The sequence below is a fragment of the Callorhinchus milii genome, unplaced genomic scaffold (assembly GCF_018977255.1).
Source record: "Callorhinchus milii isolate IMCB2004 unplaced genomic scaffold, IMCB_Cmil_1.0 Scaffold10, whole genome shotgun sequence".
Lineage (NCBI taxonomy): Eukaryota > Metazoa > Chordata > Chondrichthyes > Chimaeriformes > Callorhinchidae > Callorhinchus > Callorhinchus milii.
In genome coordinates, this window is record NW_024704751.1 from 15,542,600 (window position 1) to 15,560,201 (window position 17,602).

A 17,602-nucleotide genomic window follows, 5' to 3' on the forward strand; every position below is an offset into this window, starting at 1 on the left:
GTGGTTAGAGCCCTCGCCTCGCAAGCGGAAGGACCCGGGTTCGAGACCCAAGGACAAGTTTTCGTTCACCACACGCCTCTGTGTACGTTGCAATAAGTAGGAGCACGGTTGTGAGTCGATTGGCAGATCGCTTTCCGGGGATAATAATCCCTCAAAAAAAATGGTCACTTCAATCCACCGCTGTTTGTGGGACGCTGCTGTGTGCAATTGGCTGCCGCATTTTGCCCACAAAATATACAATCAATTCACTTTACGATATATTCTGTTTCGCGCTTTGAGACATCTTCAACGACGTGATGAGGCGCTACATTAAATGCCAGGATTATCATTATTATTATCATTATTAGATCAACTGCAAGAATTATTATTTAATAGCTGAACTGCGAGACATTAGAGAGATGTCAGCGAGGCTGTTTTTGGGGTGGGGTGGTGGGGGGGTGATGAGGAACATGCCCAGACTGAGCAGAGTGTAGAGAGCGATGGTGGGACACCGGGGATCAGGGTGTGGTTGGTTTGGGCGGGCTGTTGCTCTGATGGGGGGGCTGTAACGCCTGAGACGTGTTCAGCCGTAGCTCGGAGAACCGCCACGAGCCAAGGTCGGCTACTGACTGAATGTGGTCGGCTACTTACTGAGGGGAAGCGGGTTTGATAGACGCCTCTGCTCCTCAATCTGCACTGGGTCCTGGTGAGTGTAATCCTTTTGAGGGGTGGGTTGGGGGTGAGAGTGGGGTGAGGGTATTGGGGGAGTGGGGTGAGAGGTTGGGGGGTGCAATCCAGATTGACGGTAAGAGCTGGATGGAGAAGGGTGTTTTCCGTGTCGACGTCTTAAAATGGGCTCGCAGCCTACGGCTAGGTGGAATTTGGGGCTTCCGCACAATGTTCCGCTTCGCTGGGACGCACGCTGAGCGCTGGGTGTTACGGTGAAGCTGGTTAATTTATGTTTGGGTCCGAAGACATTTTACTGTGTAATTTATAAGATAACCCACGACTCGTTTTGTAATTAAGAATACATTTTACACCTATTTTCGCTTTTCTCACGGTCTGTTAAAGCAGAGATTTTGTTCCTGTGTGAGTTGAAATGTCTGTCTGTCTATCTATCTGTCGGGTGGAGGGGGCGGGGGGGGGGGAACTGGGGATGTGGGGGTGAGAGAGAGAGAGAGAGAGAGAGAGAGAGAGAGAGAGAGAGAGAGAGAGAGAGAGACGGAAAGAGAGGCGGACTGGGAGATAAAGGCACCAACCATATCTGGGGCCCTTCAGACCTCCCAGGCCATGGTTTACCTGGTTTATTGGTTAACCCAACCTTTGTGTCAAGTCACAACACAACCGTCAATGGGTCAATGTGCAGACTCTTGCTCCGTGTCAACCCTGACACCTGTCGGTCGGGACCGGGCCAAGGTCAGCCTCTTCGAGGCCACAGTTCAAAAGAAAACCAACCGACATGTTTCGCTGACAAAACACACAGTCACTCCGCCTTCACGGTATATCCTGTGAAGAGCTTTGAGACGTCTCACCGAGGTGATGAGGCGGTGTATCAAATTGCAAGGATTATTATCGTTTATGTGGAGAAGGTGAGGTGGACGAAGGGGAAGGTATTGACCGAGACTAAGAACGCTCAGAAACAAATATAAATAAGTTTTTTTGAACAAAAAAAGTTACAGTGAAACTGGAAGGAGCGATAGCGGTGAAATCTTTCTGTTCAGTGGGTTTCCCAACGACTGCTCTAATGGGCCAGAGATCGAAAGTCCTGTTGAGCGTCTGCTTTTATCTCGAACCAAAAGAGATTCCCCGTTTCTGCGTAGGTTTATTTGGTTAAAAAAAAAACAAGATGTGTGTTGGCTGGGAGCCAAAACTTTCCCTGGGAGCCATGCCGCTCCCTCCCTGGTCTATAGCCAAGAGTTCAGGTGAAGGTTAGCTGTGCTGACTGGATTTGGCAGTTGAGCAACAACAACAAGCGACATTTAGGCGGCGCCTTTCACGTCGGGAGGCGCTGGACAAGTCAGGGATTTGGACCCGAGCTGAGGGTTGGGATCACGAGCGGTGGAGGGCAGGGAGGGTTTAGCAGGTTAAGAACGTAAGAATTTGCTGGCCGAACGAAGACCGAGGACCACCCAGTGTGCCTTCCGCCATCCTGGCAGTGGCTGGCGCACGCCTTGTCCCCAAACTATACATGGTTTCCCGAGATATTATTTCCTAACAGAAATCTATTGGCTCGCTGCAGGGACTTGTTGTAACGCAGTCCCTCGCTCCGCCGAAATCCCAGCCCTGCTTACTCAATTGGACTCCGACCGCAGATTGTTCCTGCGGGTTCCTGCAGCAGTAAAGCTGGGCAGGTCGGAGGGCAGGCCGCGTACACTGATAAACAAGGTGACAAGGTCCACCCAGAGCTCCCTATGTTTTGTTGTCTGTCCATGGTTAGGACGGTGATGATTGTTGACGTCACTTCCCGCGTGTTGTCCATGGGCGCTCGTACGCAGGAAGCGATGTTAGCGTTGGCTAGAGCGGGACACAAACACAGCCCGGGACACAAACACAGCCCGGGCTCCATCGCCGTAAAGTGCCACAAGACGTTCTCTCACGGGAATAAATGCCAACCGTTTTTCTTGTTGAACTTGACATTGGCAAACGCTTGGGGGGGGGGGTCAGGAGGGGATGGGGGGACTTGAGGGAGAGGGTGCAGAATTGGCAAGCTATGTGGTTTTAGACTCCAGCAGTTACCCCTGGGATCACTCCCTCCCCCCCCCCCCCTTCAACCTGCGCCTAATATTGTCCTGGATTAGGTAAACGGAGTGAGTGAGTCCCTCGGGGGTGAGTGGGAGGTGTGGCGGAGAGAGAGAGAATATATTCCATTCCACACACGGGTGATTTCCATGTGTAGGTGGCCCACATAAGTGAGACTCATCTACAAATCTCTTCACGCCCTGGCACCTCTCCACCTCTCCGACCTGCTTACTGCCTGCTCCGCCACCCGCCACCTCTCCTCGGCTGGCACCGGTCTCCTGCGTGTGCCTCGTGCCCTCCGCTCTCAGCCACTGCGCCCCCCAAAACTCTGCAAACGCTCTTCCCTCGATCAATCCCTCCGCCTCGCCCCCTCCTCCTTCCCCATTTTCAGACCCCCTTCCCCTTCGACCGCGCTTACACCCAGAACAGCTTGCACTTGTATAGCGCCCTCCACGCAGGATAGCGTCCCAACGAGCGCTTAACAGCAGCGGAGGCTGACTCCGAGCCGAGGTGGGGGTGTAGAGGTGGCTGCAAGCGCCGTCAAAGAAGAAGGATTTCAAGTCTTGTTTTGCTTTCCTTTGCGAACGATTTCCCCCCCGCCCCACCACCCCCGCCCCGCCCCACCACCACCGCCCCGCCCCAGGCCAATTTTTCGCTCCAAAGTTTTTTGGGGACAAGTTTTTCTAGCGCTTCCTTGAATTACAGCAAGAGCGCGTGTGTGTGTGTGTTATGGGGGGGAGGAAGGAAAAGAGAGATTTACAATCACTTCCCCCCGACCCACTTCCCCCACCCACCCACCCACCAACCACCGTCTCAGGGTCGCGTGAATCCCTCCGAGACCCTACAGTGGAAGTCTCTGCGTAAATGCGGACTCTTAGACTGGTTTTGGAGAGTCTTTGAGCGCGAAGCGGGTGGACGTGTGTGTGGGTGTGTGTGTTAGAGGCAAACCAGATCCACCAAAGAAAACAAGTCACACAGAGAGCCAAACTGCTCAGCTTCCCTTTCCCTTCTCCTTGACATGTATGTTGTGTGTGTGTGTGTGTGTGTGTGTCCCAATTTAGCTCTGGTGTAGTTATTTGTGTCTCTCTCTCTCTCTGTCTGTCTGTCTCTGTCCCTCTGGTGGCTTTGGTTGCCATGTGTTGAGGTTTCACAGCATCTGTTTCCATCAGAAAGTTCATCTCAAGTCTTTTTTTTTTGCCAGAGAGAGAGAGAGAGAGAGAAAGAGAAAGAGAAGAGAAAGAGGAGAGAGAGAAAGAGGAGAAAGAAAGAGGAGAGAGGACAGAAAGAGAGAGAGAAAGAGGAGAGAGAGGAGAGAGAAAGAGAGGAGAAAGAGGAGAAGGAGGAAAGAGAGAAAGAGGGGAAAGAGGAAAGAGGAGAGAGAGAGACACGCCTCTTCCCCCCCCCCCCCCACCCCCTCTCTCTCTCTCTGCATAACTCAGGGAAGCGCCAGAAAAACTTTTTCCCCAACGCAAAAGTTTTGGAGCAACAACAACAAAAAAGTTGGGGGTGTGGGAGGGGGAGAGGGGGTGGGAGGGGGAGAGGGGGGAGAGAGGGGGGTGTGGGAGGGGGAGAGGGGGGGGAGAGGGGGTGTGGGGAGAGAGGGGGTGTGGGGGAGGAGGGGGTGTGAGAGGGGGAGAGAGGGGGTGTGGGGGGAGGAGGGGGTGTGGGAGGGGGAGAGAGGGGGGTGTGGGGGGAGGAGGGGGTGTGAGAGGGGGTGTGGGAGGAGGGGAGAGAGGGGGTGTGGGGGGAGAGAGGGGGTGTGGGGGGAGGAGGGGGTGTGAGAGGGGGAGAGAGGGGGGTGTGGGGGAGGAGGGGGTGTGAGAGGGGGAGAGAGGGGTGTGGGGGGAGGAGGGGGTGTGGGGGGGAGAGAGGGGGGTGTGGGGGGAGAGAGGGGGTGTGGGGGAGAAGTGGGTGTGGGGAGGAGGGGGTGTGGAGGGGGAGAGAGGGGGGTGTGGGGGGAGAGAGGGGGTGTGGGGGGAGAGAGGGGGTGTGGGGGAGAGAGGGGGGTGTGGGGGGAGAGAGGGGGTGTGGGGGGAGAGAGGGGGGGTGGGGGGGGAGAGGGGGGAGAGAGGGGGTGTGGGGGGCACTGAGCAAAGTGGGTGGTGGTGGGAGCGCAGCGTTCGTAAAGGGGAGCGAAGCGCAGCGAAAGAGGAGGAGAGAGACACAGAGAGAGGTACAGAGAGGGGAGAGTTATGGAGACAGAGGAGGAGCTGATCAGGACTGCGAAAAAGTTGGATAAAATGGTGTCTCGTAAACACACGGTGAGCAAATCAGTCCATCGGTCAACTCATCCATCGGTCCTCCGTCCGGAGAGGAGTGCGCACTGCGAGTGTCGGAGCGTCCGTCTGTGTGTGAGAGGGAGTGTTGTGCTCTGTGTGTACTGTGTCTCTCTGTCTGTCGGTGTGTGTGTCTCTCTGTGCTGTGTGTGTGAGTGTGTTGTGTGTGTCTCTCTGTGTGCACTGTATGTCTGTGTGTCTGTGTGTGTGTATGTCTGTGTGTCTCTGTGTGTGTGTGTGTATGTCTCTGTGTGTGTATGTCTGTGTGTCTCTGTGTGTATGTCTGTGTGTCTCTGTGTGTATGTCTCTGTGTGCACTGTATGTCTCTGTGTGTCTCTCTGTGTGTACTGTATGTCTCTGTGTGTCTCTCTGTGAGCGCTGTATGTTTCTGTGTGTCTCTCTGTGTGCTGTATGTCTCTGTGTGTCTGTGTGCTGTATGTCTGTATGTGTCTCTCTCTGTGTGCTGTATGTCTCTGTGTGTCTCTCTGTGTGCTGTATGTCTCTGTGTGTCTCTCTGTGTGTACTGTATGTCTGTGTGTGTCTCTCTCTGTGTGCTGTATGTCTCTGTGTGTCTCTCTGTGTGCTGTATGTCTCTGTGTGTCTCTCTGTGTGTACTGTATGTCTGTGTGTGTCTCTCTCTGTGTGCTGTATGTCTCTGTGTGTCTCTCTGTGTGTACTGTATGTCTGTGTGTGTTTCTCTGTGAGCGCTGTATGTCTCTGTGTGTCTCTCTGTGTACTGTATGTCTCTGTGTGTCTCTCTGTGTGTGCTGTATGTCTGTGTGTGTCTCTCTCTGTGTGCTGTATGTCTGTGTGTGTCTCTCTGTGTACTGTATGTCTCTGTGTGTCTCTCTGTGAGCGCTGTATGTCTCTGTGTGTCTCTCTGTGAGCGCTGTATGTCTCTGTGTCTCTCTGTGAGCGCTGTATGTCTGTGTGTGTCTCTCTGTGAGCGCTGTATGTCTCTGTGTGTCTCTCTGTGTGCTGTATGTCTGTGTGTGTCTCTGTGTGTTTGCTGTATGTCTGTGTGTGGTGTATGTCTGCGTGTCTATGTTGTGTGTGTCTCTGTATGTATCGTGTGTGTGTATGTGTGTTGTATGTTTAGTCTGTGAGACTGACAAGCGTGTGAGTTTCAGGACAGCTGTGAAAACGCTGCGTTTTCTGCAACTTTTTTTTTGATGCCCCAAACTTTTTTCTGGCATGGAAATCTCTATTTTTTTTTAATCTAAAATAAACCAGTGAGGGAGTAAACTAAGTTTGCGCATAAAACTTCACGCCAAATAAACCTCTCGACTCAGTTGGTCAGTAAATAACTTGAAATCAATCCGTTTCCGATCTATCAAAAATATAATTAAATTCATTTTTTAAAAAAAAATAAAGCTTCGGATCCGCTTTTTTCAAAGTGCCGATCAGTGCAATGCTCCGTGTGTTTGCACTGTATTTGTCTGGGGTTTATTTTGGAGTGGAGGGGGAGGGGGGGGGGGCAGACAAGGGTGGGGGTTGGGGGAGTTGATAGTGTATGTTGGCTTCAATTGAGACTCCAATGGATGTGATGAACAGGTGCTGAGGGAAAAGCAGCTTTTTGTAAACCTGATAGCTTCGCTTTTCACCCACAACACTAATCTCCGCGCCCCCCCACAACCCCCCCCCCCCCCCCCCCGCCCTCCCCTCGGATATATACACACACACACACTGCCTCTCTATCTATCTGTTTGGGGAAGGGGGGCTTCGTAGCTAGAAAAGTGGGCGAGATTTGGGGGCTTTGCTCCCGAGTAACTCGAGACGACAAGCGAGAAAAGAAATGCGGTCACTCAATCCACGACTGTTTGTGGGGCCCTGTTGCGCACAATTGGCTGCCGCGATTTGCCCGCGTAACGCACGGTCAATCCCCTTTACAGTGTAAACACGGACGTGAGATAAACAAGCGGGTGTCACATTCCTCCTCCTACATTATTGTACCAAATTTCACTTAAAAGGTGCAGCAGCCGTATAAGTGTTCAGTCATCTTCCAGTAATCTCCCATCCTTCGGATGAGACGTTAAACCGAGGTCCCGTTTGCGTGCGCAGGTGGCTGTTAAAGATCCCGTGGCGCTATTCGGAAAGAGAAGGGAGTTTCTCTCTCTCCCGGTGTCCTGGTCGACACGTGCAAAAGGTGCCAGTCGGTTTGCGACAGATCTCGGTCTCCGGGGAGCTATCTGTGTGCAAGGATGGATCATTTGGGGGAAATAGTTTCTCAGGCTGAGGATGCCAGCCAGCCAGACAGACAGACAGACAGACACAGCTGTTGGGAGTGTTTCCTGTAGCCTCGAACACCCTGTTGCAGAAAGGGGACCCAGGGTGAGGGAGAGATTCACCGGCCTGGAGTGAGGAACGAGTGTTTCTGGTTATAGCGGTTCCTGGAGGTGAACGTGTAAGGAGGAAGCTCAGATTGAGGGTTTCCAATGGATCGATGGTTTTGATCAGGCAAATCGAGAGAGAGAGACCATTCCAGTAACGAGAGGGCACTAACCGCAGTATTAGCGTGGGCAGAAGGAGAAGGGCACCATGAGAAGTTTCGTCTGAAATCATTTTGTTTTTGGAGATCGTAGAAAGTCGCGGTTCACGTGAAGGGAGAGCAGTTTGACTTCAGGGAGTAGTTGTGTGAAATCCGTACGACTGCATTGTAATCGACCCCAACAAAGCCCGGGATCACACACTTACCTCTGTGGTTTTGACTGAAATGACTGAACGTGGGTTGCGGGGGGGGGGAGGGGGTTCAACGATTTAATGAGAGACTAATTTGGCTAATCTCTCTCTCCATTCTGGTGTAGGACGGAGCTTTGGTGCTGTTGCAGAAACTAAAATCAACTCAGATGACCTTGAAGTTACTGCAGGTAATAATAATATATTTTTTTAACTGGACGCAATTATTTATCGCTCTTTCCCTGAGGTGGTGTTTTGTCTGCCTCTTCCCTTGGCCTTGCTTTCCTTTCTGGGGGCTCCCGCCATTGGCCTGACACCAGCGCAGTCATCAGCAATGTGCACCTCGAAGGCTCTGGCAGCGCCTCCCAATGGCAGAGCCTACAGAGTAATGTCTGTAGGCTCTAACCCCTCCAACCCAGAGCGTGGGGGGAACTTGGTGGGGTGGAGGGTGGTGGGGTGTGGGGAGCTGACGGTGGCTCAGCCGGTGGCAACGAGTGGCATGTCTCTTCCCCGCAATCCGCCCCACAGTGGGCTTGCTGCCTGGTCGGCAGGGAGACAGACGGCCATGGTAAACAAGGGAAGGAATGCACGGTTGAATCGCGCTGTTGGATCGGACGCCTTTCTGTATCAGTAACATCTGCTGCATTCTCACAACACAGCAGACACACCAAACCAGCCAAGGAGTCTCTCGCTCAACGCACGTTTTTCTTTCTCTCTCGCTCGCTCGCTCTCACACATGCCTTCTTTCTCACTCTCACTCTCACCCGCACTCTCTTTCTATCTCTCTCTCTCTCTCCTCTTTCCTCACACACACACACACACACACTTTTTCTCTTTCGCAGTTCTCTGTCACTTCCTGTCACAACATCCACTGCCCTCTTCCTCTTAAATTTCCTGTAGTTTTGCATGGTTTTTTTTCTCACAGTCTCCGTCTCTGATATTTCTCTGCGTTCCTCTTACATCCTGCCCCCGTCACTTCCTGAATCTATCTTGATTTCTGCGACCCTTTCATTTCTCTCCTTCGGTCTCCCCTCTCTGTCTCACTGTGCATGGTTTATCTAATAGATATCAGCATTTACACATGGTTTGCACAAGCCGCCTGATAGACCGTAGTGTTTGCACGCGGTTTGCACGTTTCGCCCACAAAATATATACAGCCAATATATTCTGTGAAGCGCTTTGAGACGTCTCAAAGATGTAACGAGGCGCTATATCAATTGCAAGGAATATTATTATTATTAAACCAATGTGCACAATAGTCCCAATTGTTTGCGCATGTCCCCCTTCCTGCGTATGGCCGACCAAACATGTACGTACTCCCCACTACCCTGTCTTCTCTCCTTGTTTGACCAGAGAACGAGAATTGGAATGTCCGTCAACTCCGTCCGGAAACACAGCTCGGACGAGGAGATTGTCTCTCTCTCCAAGGTGCTCATCAGAAACTGGAAGAAGCTGATGGGTGAGACTCTTAAAGATTTTTGTGGAGAGGGAGGGAGGGAGGGGTGGGGTGGTGGGAGGGTGGGATGAGATGGGATGGGATTCCGGAAGGCTTAGATCAACAGGCTGAGATCAACAACCTGGTTCTTTATGTTCCCAGAAATTCCAGGTCATCAGAAGCACGAGAAACCGTCCGATAAAGGGCCGGAGACAAACGAGGAGAAACCGCACAAAGCCCCAGGAATCTCGCCTCCATCGCTAGCTCGTAAACACTCAAGGGACAAGCGCGCGGAGAGGTGAAGGAGTTTACTACCGCCCTCACTGCAAAAGCCGCAACTCCCCCAGCCTTGCGCTTTCTTTTCTGCTTCATTCCCCAAACCCCCTCGCCTGGCACTCCTGGCCCGGTAAAAGCAGGAGGGCAGCCAAAGTGGGCACTGCAGGCGAACTGTGACGCCAATCAATCACTCCGCAGGTCAAAGGTCTCGTCGAGCCAATGCTCTGGCTCCATGCGGAGGTCGAACCTCCCAGCTTGACATTGAGAGCGCTGTGATATTGACTGAGCTCTCGCCACCCAGTGGCCCTGATGGGTAAAGACACCGCCTCGGCCAACACCGAGATACGCAGCCAGAGGGCAAAGGTTCTACTGAGTCTCTTCTCAGTGTTGGCTGATTTGTGGGTGTTGGGAGCTGGGCTTTAACAGTGTTCCATCATGCCCCCGAGGAGAGGGTTAGGGCGGACGCGGTGGGGGTGGGGGATTGGGGAACGATTCAGGTCCCCAATAGAGGGCCCAGATTTAAGGTAATTACCAGAAGGGTACCTTCTTTCTAAAGCGATCCCGTTTCTTTGCAGACGAGACTCCTTGAGCTCCATGTCACCCAAATCCCCGTCACCGATGCCAAGGAAAAACTCCATGGACAAAGAGGAGAGGTAGGGTGGAGGCTACTGCTCTGTAGATCCCAGAATGGTGGCTGCACAGAGACAGGCTCTCTGACCCATCGAGTGTGCACTGGGAATTACAGGTGGGGCTTGAACCCAAGAGCCTCTGACCCAACTCAGCCGCCTGAGTCAAACTGGTTCCTTGTTCCATATCACACGCTCGTTCTTGGGTGTGTGAGAATTCTGCGGTAAAATCTGTGGCTGAAAGACACAAACTCTTCCCTTGCAGGAGACACTCCGTCGCCAGCAAATCGTCATCAGCCGCCCCGGACCCACCACGAAAATCCTCGACGGAAAAGAGAGCGAGGTAACCGCATAGCCAACACCCATTCCCTCGCTTCCAGGTTCGGTCGGGATTCAGGTCCCTAAACGTTCTCAGTGAGCACGAAGAAAGCAAGCAACAGCTTGCATTTATATGATGCCTCGATACGTCTGAAGGTCTCAACATGCTTCACCAAGGAATTCCCGTCACGTGTAGTGACTGTCTTTTGTTGGGAAGAAAAACCCAACCCCATCAGAGAGCCACGATGTGAATCATCGATTTTTACTTGGAGGATCGTCGAGCAGGAGACTGGGAGAGAGAAACTCCCTTCTTTTTTCTAACAGCGCCGCGGGATCTTTAACGTTCACCAGAGCAGGACGCAGATGTGGAGCTCTGTTTAACGTCTGATCCGGAGGATGTCGCCTCGGACCTCGCCCCAGCACTGGGCTGGAGTGTCAGCCTAGACTCTGAACTCAAAGTCCCCAATGTTAGGGGCTTGAACCCACAATCTCGTGACCCAGAGGCAAGGGCCGAGCTGATGCCTAAGAGATGAGATGAGCGAACTTGTCGTAACCCTGTGCGAGTGTGGAACACAATGCAGCAGAAGAGGGCAGAGATGCGGAACTGATTGTGACGTGCAAGTTCTCTAATTAACTCAGTGGTAGCGCTCTCACCTCTTGAGTCAGAAGGTTGTGGGTTCAAGCCCCACGGCGAGACCTGGAATCACACAGTCTAAACTGAGGTTCCAATGCAGGATGATGATTATTATTATTATGAACCTAAATTCCTGTTCTCTGTTACAGGAGGGATTTGCTCACCATTCAATCTCCGGCTCGAAGGGCTTCAGCGGATAAAAAGGATGAAAGGTGAGTAGATGGATGTGCAAAAACTGCCAACAATTTGGAGCAAGCGGTGAGGGTCGATGGAGTTGAGGTACAGATCAGCCAGTGGAACAGGCTCGAGTGTCCACTTAATCCTTACTCCCTCCCAACCCCTTCGATTCCCTGCTGTCCATTCCCAACCTTCACTGCGAGGAGATGCTGGATTTCCTTGAATCCAAGATCAAGGGAATCCGCTCCGCGGTCACTTCCCCTCCAACATCCACCCACCACCCACCCCTTCCCTCCCACACTCCGACTCCTACCCATCCTCCCCTACACACCTTCGTACCCGTTTCCCCATCCTCTGTCACCAAACTCATCCTCTCCCTGAAACCTACCACCTGCTCCCTTGACCCCATCCCCACTCCACTCCTTATCTCCCAGCTCCACCTCCTTGCCCCACATATCACAGACATCGTCAACCTGTCCCTCTCCTCTGGCTCTATTCCCGTTCCCTTAAAAACTGCCACCATCACTCCCACCTTAAAAAAACCCTCCCTTGATGCGTCGCAGCTATCAAGCTACCGGCCCATCTCCAACCTCCCCTTCCTATCCAAGGTCCTGGAACGAGTTGTCGCCTCCGTTCCTCTGGCTCCGGTCTGCTCCTCATCGCCCGCCCCAACCGCCCAACCATCGGTGGCCGGGCTTTCAGCCTCTCAGCCCCGAGGCTCTGGAACTCTATCCCCCAGTGCCTTCGCCTTGCCTCCTCCCTTTCCTCCTTCAAGGCCGGTCTCAAGACCTTTCTCTTTGACCGAGCCTTCAGCTCCCCTCTCGACTCTCTACACCCTCCTCGCTCCCTCCCTTCCCTCCCCTCACCCTGACCATTTCCCCCTTGCTCGGGTCCTGACCCAACTGTACAGCACCTTGGGACGTCCTCCTGACGTGAAAGGCGCTCAATAAATGGAATCTTGTTGTTGTTGTTGTTCAGTAGTTAGTCGAGCTAGGGTTAATGGTCCTCGGGATTGCCTGGTATTTTTGTGGTATTGGTCAGTACTCTTGGGGTTCCCTGTTAATTGAACCTCTGGCATTCAGCCAGGCTAGTGTCAACCTTTCCAATCTATCATCTTCTTGAGATGTGGCACAATTTGTACTGCAGGGACGGCAATAAAGGGTCTCCCACAAGCCCAACGAGCCCCAGCTTCTCCGGAGCTCCGAGCTTTCTTCCGCCTTCCCTTTCTACCGGAGAATCGATCCGGGACAAGTGCATCGAGATGATCTCGGCTGCGCTGAAGACTGACGGTAGGTTGTCTCCTCACGTTCTACACCGGGCCTCGGTTGGCTTACAAAAACAACAACAGCTTGCACTTATGTAGCGCCCTTCATGCGGGGTAGCGTTTGATATGCGATATGTGCTTATGGTTCCTCTTTGATCATTGTTACTCCCATAGAACAGCTGGGGTTTAGGGAGTGAGCCATTGCTTCACAAGAGGAGTGAAACGAAGAGTTCAACTAGCAGTTTAGGAGTGGATGTGAGGTGTGGACGTGAAGAGTTAATGGGGTGGAAGCGAGAACCCATTCCTGGGGTGTGAGATTTGATGAAGATTTGAAGATGAGCTAATGAGAATCCAGACTTTGAGAAGAAATACAATGATTGCAGAGATGCAATTCCATTTCTAACCTGCACAAGTCTCCCTGGAGTTAGCCCAGGCCAGACATAATACATTATTATATAATACATTTTGTAGGTGTTTTGCCCACAAAATGGAATATTATACAGTGAATTGACTATTTTGTATTTAGAGTATATTCTATGAAGCTGTTTAGACGTTTCGAAGACGTGATAAGGCTCTATATCAAAAGCAAGGAATTATTATTATTAATTTTCTTTTTCTCCACAGATGATTACAAACAATATGGTTCCAACTGTGATAAGATGGCGGCTGAAATCGAGGACTATATCCTTCCCAATAATCAGTAGATTATAGATTGAGGCAGAAAGATCTCAGGAAGGGATTGTTTCTCTACATTTACACCAGTGGTGAGCACCCCCAGGTCAGTTACTATGCTCGCCTACAAAATATACAGTCACTACCCTTTACAGAAAACTCAGTGAAGCGCTTTGAGACGTTCTGAGACGTGTTGCCAAATGCCAGAATTCTTATTAGTGGATTTGATGAGGGGGTGGGAATGGTGGGGGGGTGTCCTCAGGAGACTGAAGGTCCCTTTTGATCAACGCCAACAGCGAGACGTGCGTTTCTTAACGATTTCACATATCTACCAGGAGTTTCAGAAAACGGACATGAAATACAAAAACCGGGTCAGGAGCAGGATCAGTAACCTGAAAGATCCGAAGAATCCATCCCTGAGGAACAACGTTCTGAGTGGCATGATCACTCTCGTGCACATCGCCAGGATGACCGCAGAGGTGAGGGGGCAATCGGGTGGGTGCCCTCAGCGTTTCAACTCCCAGCACTCGTTCAGACTGGGTTTCTCCATCTTTTTTGGATGCCCAGCGAGCAGCTCTTGGCTTCTTCTCAAAACGCGGTGAGCGTCGGTAAGTAAGTGAGCCCGACGGGTCTCTCTGTATCTCACGAGACCCTGGGGTACGTTACTGGAGAGTAAGCGCTCTGGGACACTACCCTGCATGAAGGGCATCTATATAAATTCAAGTTGTTGTTCTTGTTGTCAAGAGAGAGCTCGATGGGTTAGTTGGCTGACAGCAGGGTGGGTATTCTGGAAGGATGAGATTAAAATGGCCAAAGGCCCGAATCTCTCCTCTCTCACAATCTCGAACGTCATGGATCTCCATGTCTCTGCTCCCGTTCTAAGGAGATGGCCAGCGATGAGCTGAAGGATCTCCGCAATGTGCTGACCCAGGAAGCCATCCGAGAGCATCAAATGGCCAAGACGAGTGGCACCACACCAGCCTGCTCCAGTGCGGCAAATGCAAGAAGAAAAACTGCACTTACAACCAGGTCTGGGGGCGGGGCAGGGGTTCTGTGGCGGGGCAGGAGGTCTGGGGGTTGCGGGGTGTGAGATCCCAGAGCAGGGCGGAGGGTTGCGGGGGTGAGGCCTGGAGGGCGGAGCTGGTGGTGGGTCAGAGGGGCTCCGGGGGCAGAAGATCACATGGCGGGAGGTCTGGGGAGTAGATGTTCTGGGGGCAGGGGTTATGGAGGTGGGGAGGGGGCTATGGCGGTGGGGAGGGGGCTATGGGACTGTGGCGGGGCTATGGGGCTGTGGCAGGGTTATGGATGTGGCGAGGGGGCTATGGGGGTGTGGCGGAGTCTATGGGGGTGTGACGGGGGCTATTGTCGTGTGGCGGGGGGCTATGGGGGTGTGGCGGAGTTCCGTGTACTTGTAGACAAAACGTAGCCTCAGTTAAACATCTCATTCCAAAAGTTGGCATCTCTGTCCCCCCACCCCTTCATTCCCCCCCCGCCACTCACCCCGCACCCCTCAGCGCTCCCCAGAACTGCACTGGAGCGTCAACAAACTTATCAACCAAGAAAGGGAGCAAGTGCCGAGGCCAAGCCAGGCGGGTCCCCAGGACTGGCTGGAATCTGCGGGTCCTGTTTCCCCGTGGGCTGGGTCAGTGGGCTCCTGAGTTCATGTAATTTGTTGTGACTGTGTTGGGTTGTTCCCCAGGTTCAGACCCGCAGTGCGGACGAGCCAATGACAACATTTGTGCTGTGCAATGAATGTGGAAATCGATGGAAGGTCAGTGTGTAACGGGACATTCACTGCCTTTACTGAGGCCCTTATTGGGGGCCACGCTCTTGTCTTCCCATCTCTCTCCCTCCCACTGTCCTCCGCCCCCTCCCTCCCTCCCCTCTCCCTCTCTCTCTCTCTCTCTCTCTCCCCTATCCCCACCATCTGCCGGCAGACATGTTGTTGTTGTTGTTATTTCCCTTTTTCTTTATCCTGTTCTTATTTTCAATCGTCTTAATTACAATTTTCTGGCCATTGCAGTTCTGCTGACGAACGAACGTGAGGACTTGTGAGGCACCGGGACTACATCCTGTTTTGAGGAGGTTCACGTGAACCTTGGCGGAAGCGGAGAGGCAGCCGAGCATTACATCAAAAAGGACCCGTCTGATTATGGCCCGTTAACCCTTTAAGGGTCTCGGAGCTCTGGCTTTTTAGAATGCTGTGGGGTTTCTGTTGTGTGATTTTTCTATCTCCCCTTCCCCTCCCCACACCCCCAACTCCCAACCACGCATACACGCACACTGAGGGTCTGGCTTCTACCCTCCGAGCACAGTGTATATTGTCAGAATCAAAGCTTTTAATAATCATTGAAGCTCTCTGTTTGGCTGCCCCAAATATTACGCTGGAAATGGGAGGGTTAATTTCCCTCTTTTTTTAAAAGGTAGGGGGGGCAGAGGGGCAGTCAGATAAGAATTGAACTACAGAACTTGAGGGCTTCACAGTTCTCAGCTCCTCCCCTGTACCCCCCCCCCCCCAACCCCACCCCCCAGGTGAACCCCCGATATCGTAGCAATTGAAGTTGGAAATTAAGGAATACCAATTCCCAGGGAATTTCCTCTCTCTGTCACTCTCGCTGCCCACGCGCCCCCATTCCCCCCCACTCCCTCCCTAATAAAATCATAATTATTTTGTTTTCACATACACAGAACGGACGTGAGGTTGGGTGGTCTAACTCTTATCGACCGGTGGGGATGGGGGTGGGCGGGTGGGGGAATGTGGGGTGGACATCTGACTTGAATGAGCTAATCCTACTAAAAGCCAGAAATCAAAATAAAAGCGAGTGACTTTTTTTTAAAAACTTTTCTTATGGTGAGTTTATTACACCTTATGAGGTGGGAGAGGTGGGCCGTAGCAGATGGAATGCAGCGTTGGGAGCGAGTTGGGAAGGTCAGACTGTTTAGACCAGCTGAGCAGGACTCCCTTCACCCCGCCCCAGGAAGCTGTAGCTCCAGCCTCGGTCCTGGGCTTCATATTGTATCAGGAAATCGTATACAAAAAAAAATCAAGGAAGTGATTTTGAAATGTACGTAAGATGTCCTCTCCTGCACTAAACTCCCATCCCCGCCTGGCTTCACTGGCTCCCCATCCCCCAGAGCAGCGAGTTCAAGGTCCTCTTTTCCTTTAAAGCCCTCCATAATCGTGCCCCAACTTACGTCTGCCGCTTAGAGCGAGGAGAGAAACGTAACAGGGACTCAGCGAAAGTCTGTGATCTGAATGACGTTCGTGGTCTGTGAGAGGCATATTGTCTCTATGTGCCAGTAGATGGCGCGCTAATATCACCCATTGCTCTGCTCTTGCCTTTTTTTCTTGTTTTATTTCCGATTGCCGCTTCAAAACAAACACGCACTTATTGCCTCCCAACGTAAGAGCCTAAGAGAGGTTCGGAGTAAGGTGTCCCTTTGGCCAACTTGCTCTCATCCTTCCAGAATCCCATCCCTATTCTCCCATCATGGTAGCCAGCCGTTTCCTCAATCCACCTTCCCGGTGACCTGTATAAGTCGTCAGTTACTGTTCAAGGAACACAAAAGAAATCCTTCCTGGTGTCTTGTCTTGAAATGGTGTTTATCCAACCTAGGGTATTGGTTAGAGCACTCACCTCGCAAGCGAGAAGGCTCCAGGTTAGACAATCCCGCCAACAATCCTACAGATACAATCTTTTGTTCGCCTCATGGCTTGTTGCGAGATGTTGCTGTGTGCAAATGGGCCACAGTGTTTGGCTACGATAAGCACAGTCACGAGACTTAACACAACTTTGCAAAGTGCATTGAGATGTTCAGTGTTAATAGGCGTGTTGTCCAATGTGAGCATTATTATTATTGTTGTTACAGCGATGCTGATGGGTTTAATATGGTTTAAATTGCATTGAGTCTCCTTGACAAAGCATCAAGTCCGCCCTTTAACGGAATGTCTGCTTAATTAGCTCGGGAAGAATGATTCATCCGCGCGGGGCTGATTGCAATGTTTGCTCACATAACCCTTCTCTGTCACGCTGACTGTCACGCGATACACTAGCTCTCGGCCTCCCGCTCTGTGAGTGAACGAACACCCACATCGCTGAGGGAACTGACAAGCCAGCCAGAAGACAGCTCCCCTGACCCCGCAACTGAGACCAGATCACTTTTCCAAGCGAGAGAAAGGCTTGGGGTTAGGGCAGGGAGAGTAACTTTGAATGACGACTTGCTCTGAGATCTGGTGAAGACTCCATGAGCCGAATGGCCTCTCTCTGCACAGCAAATATCTCTCGAATGGTATTTTCATGTCACCTTTTAGGGCACAGAATATGGAAAGTTATAGAAGCAAGATACAATACAACATTACACTTGTATAGCGTCTTTCACATAGGGAGGACATCTCAAGGTGTCCCTAGATGTCTGAGTTGGGCATTTGAACCCGAGCAGGGGTTTGGGGATCAGGGAGGGTGGAGAGCAGGGAGGGTTGCCGAAGGCATGGTCGAAGAGGAGGTCTTGAAATGTGCCTTGAAGGAGGTG

At 52.0% G+C, this 17,602-nt stretch overlaps 1 protein-coding gene across 1 annotated transcript; it reads left to right on the forward strand.

Annotated features, from left to right (window-relative positions):
* Positions 1-4,780: 4,780 nt before the first annotated feature.
* On the forward strand, positions 4,781-15,582 carry tcea3 (transcription elongation factor A (SII), 3). The gene is given in 14 exon segments (XM_042338456.1): positions 4,781-4,979; positions 7,799-7,861; positions 9,024-9,129; positions 9,268-9,403; positions 9,957-10,034; positions 10,273-10,350; positions 11,109-11,171; positions 12,283-12,425; positions 13,025-13,081; positions 13,397-13,551; positions 13,956-14,043; positions 14,046-14,101; positions 14,772-14,843; positions 15,096-15,582. Coding segments are annotated over 14 exon segments (1,173 nt in total). The 5' UTR covers positions 4,781-4,910; the 3' UTR covers positions 15,105-15,582.
* The last annotated feature ends 2,020 nt before the right edge of the window (positions 15,583-17,602 follow it).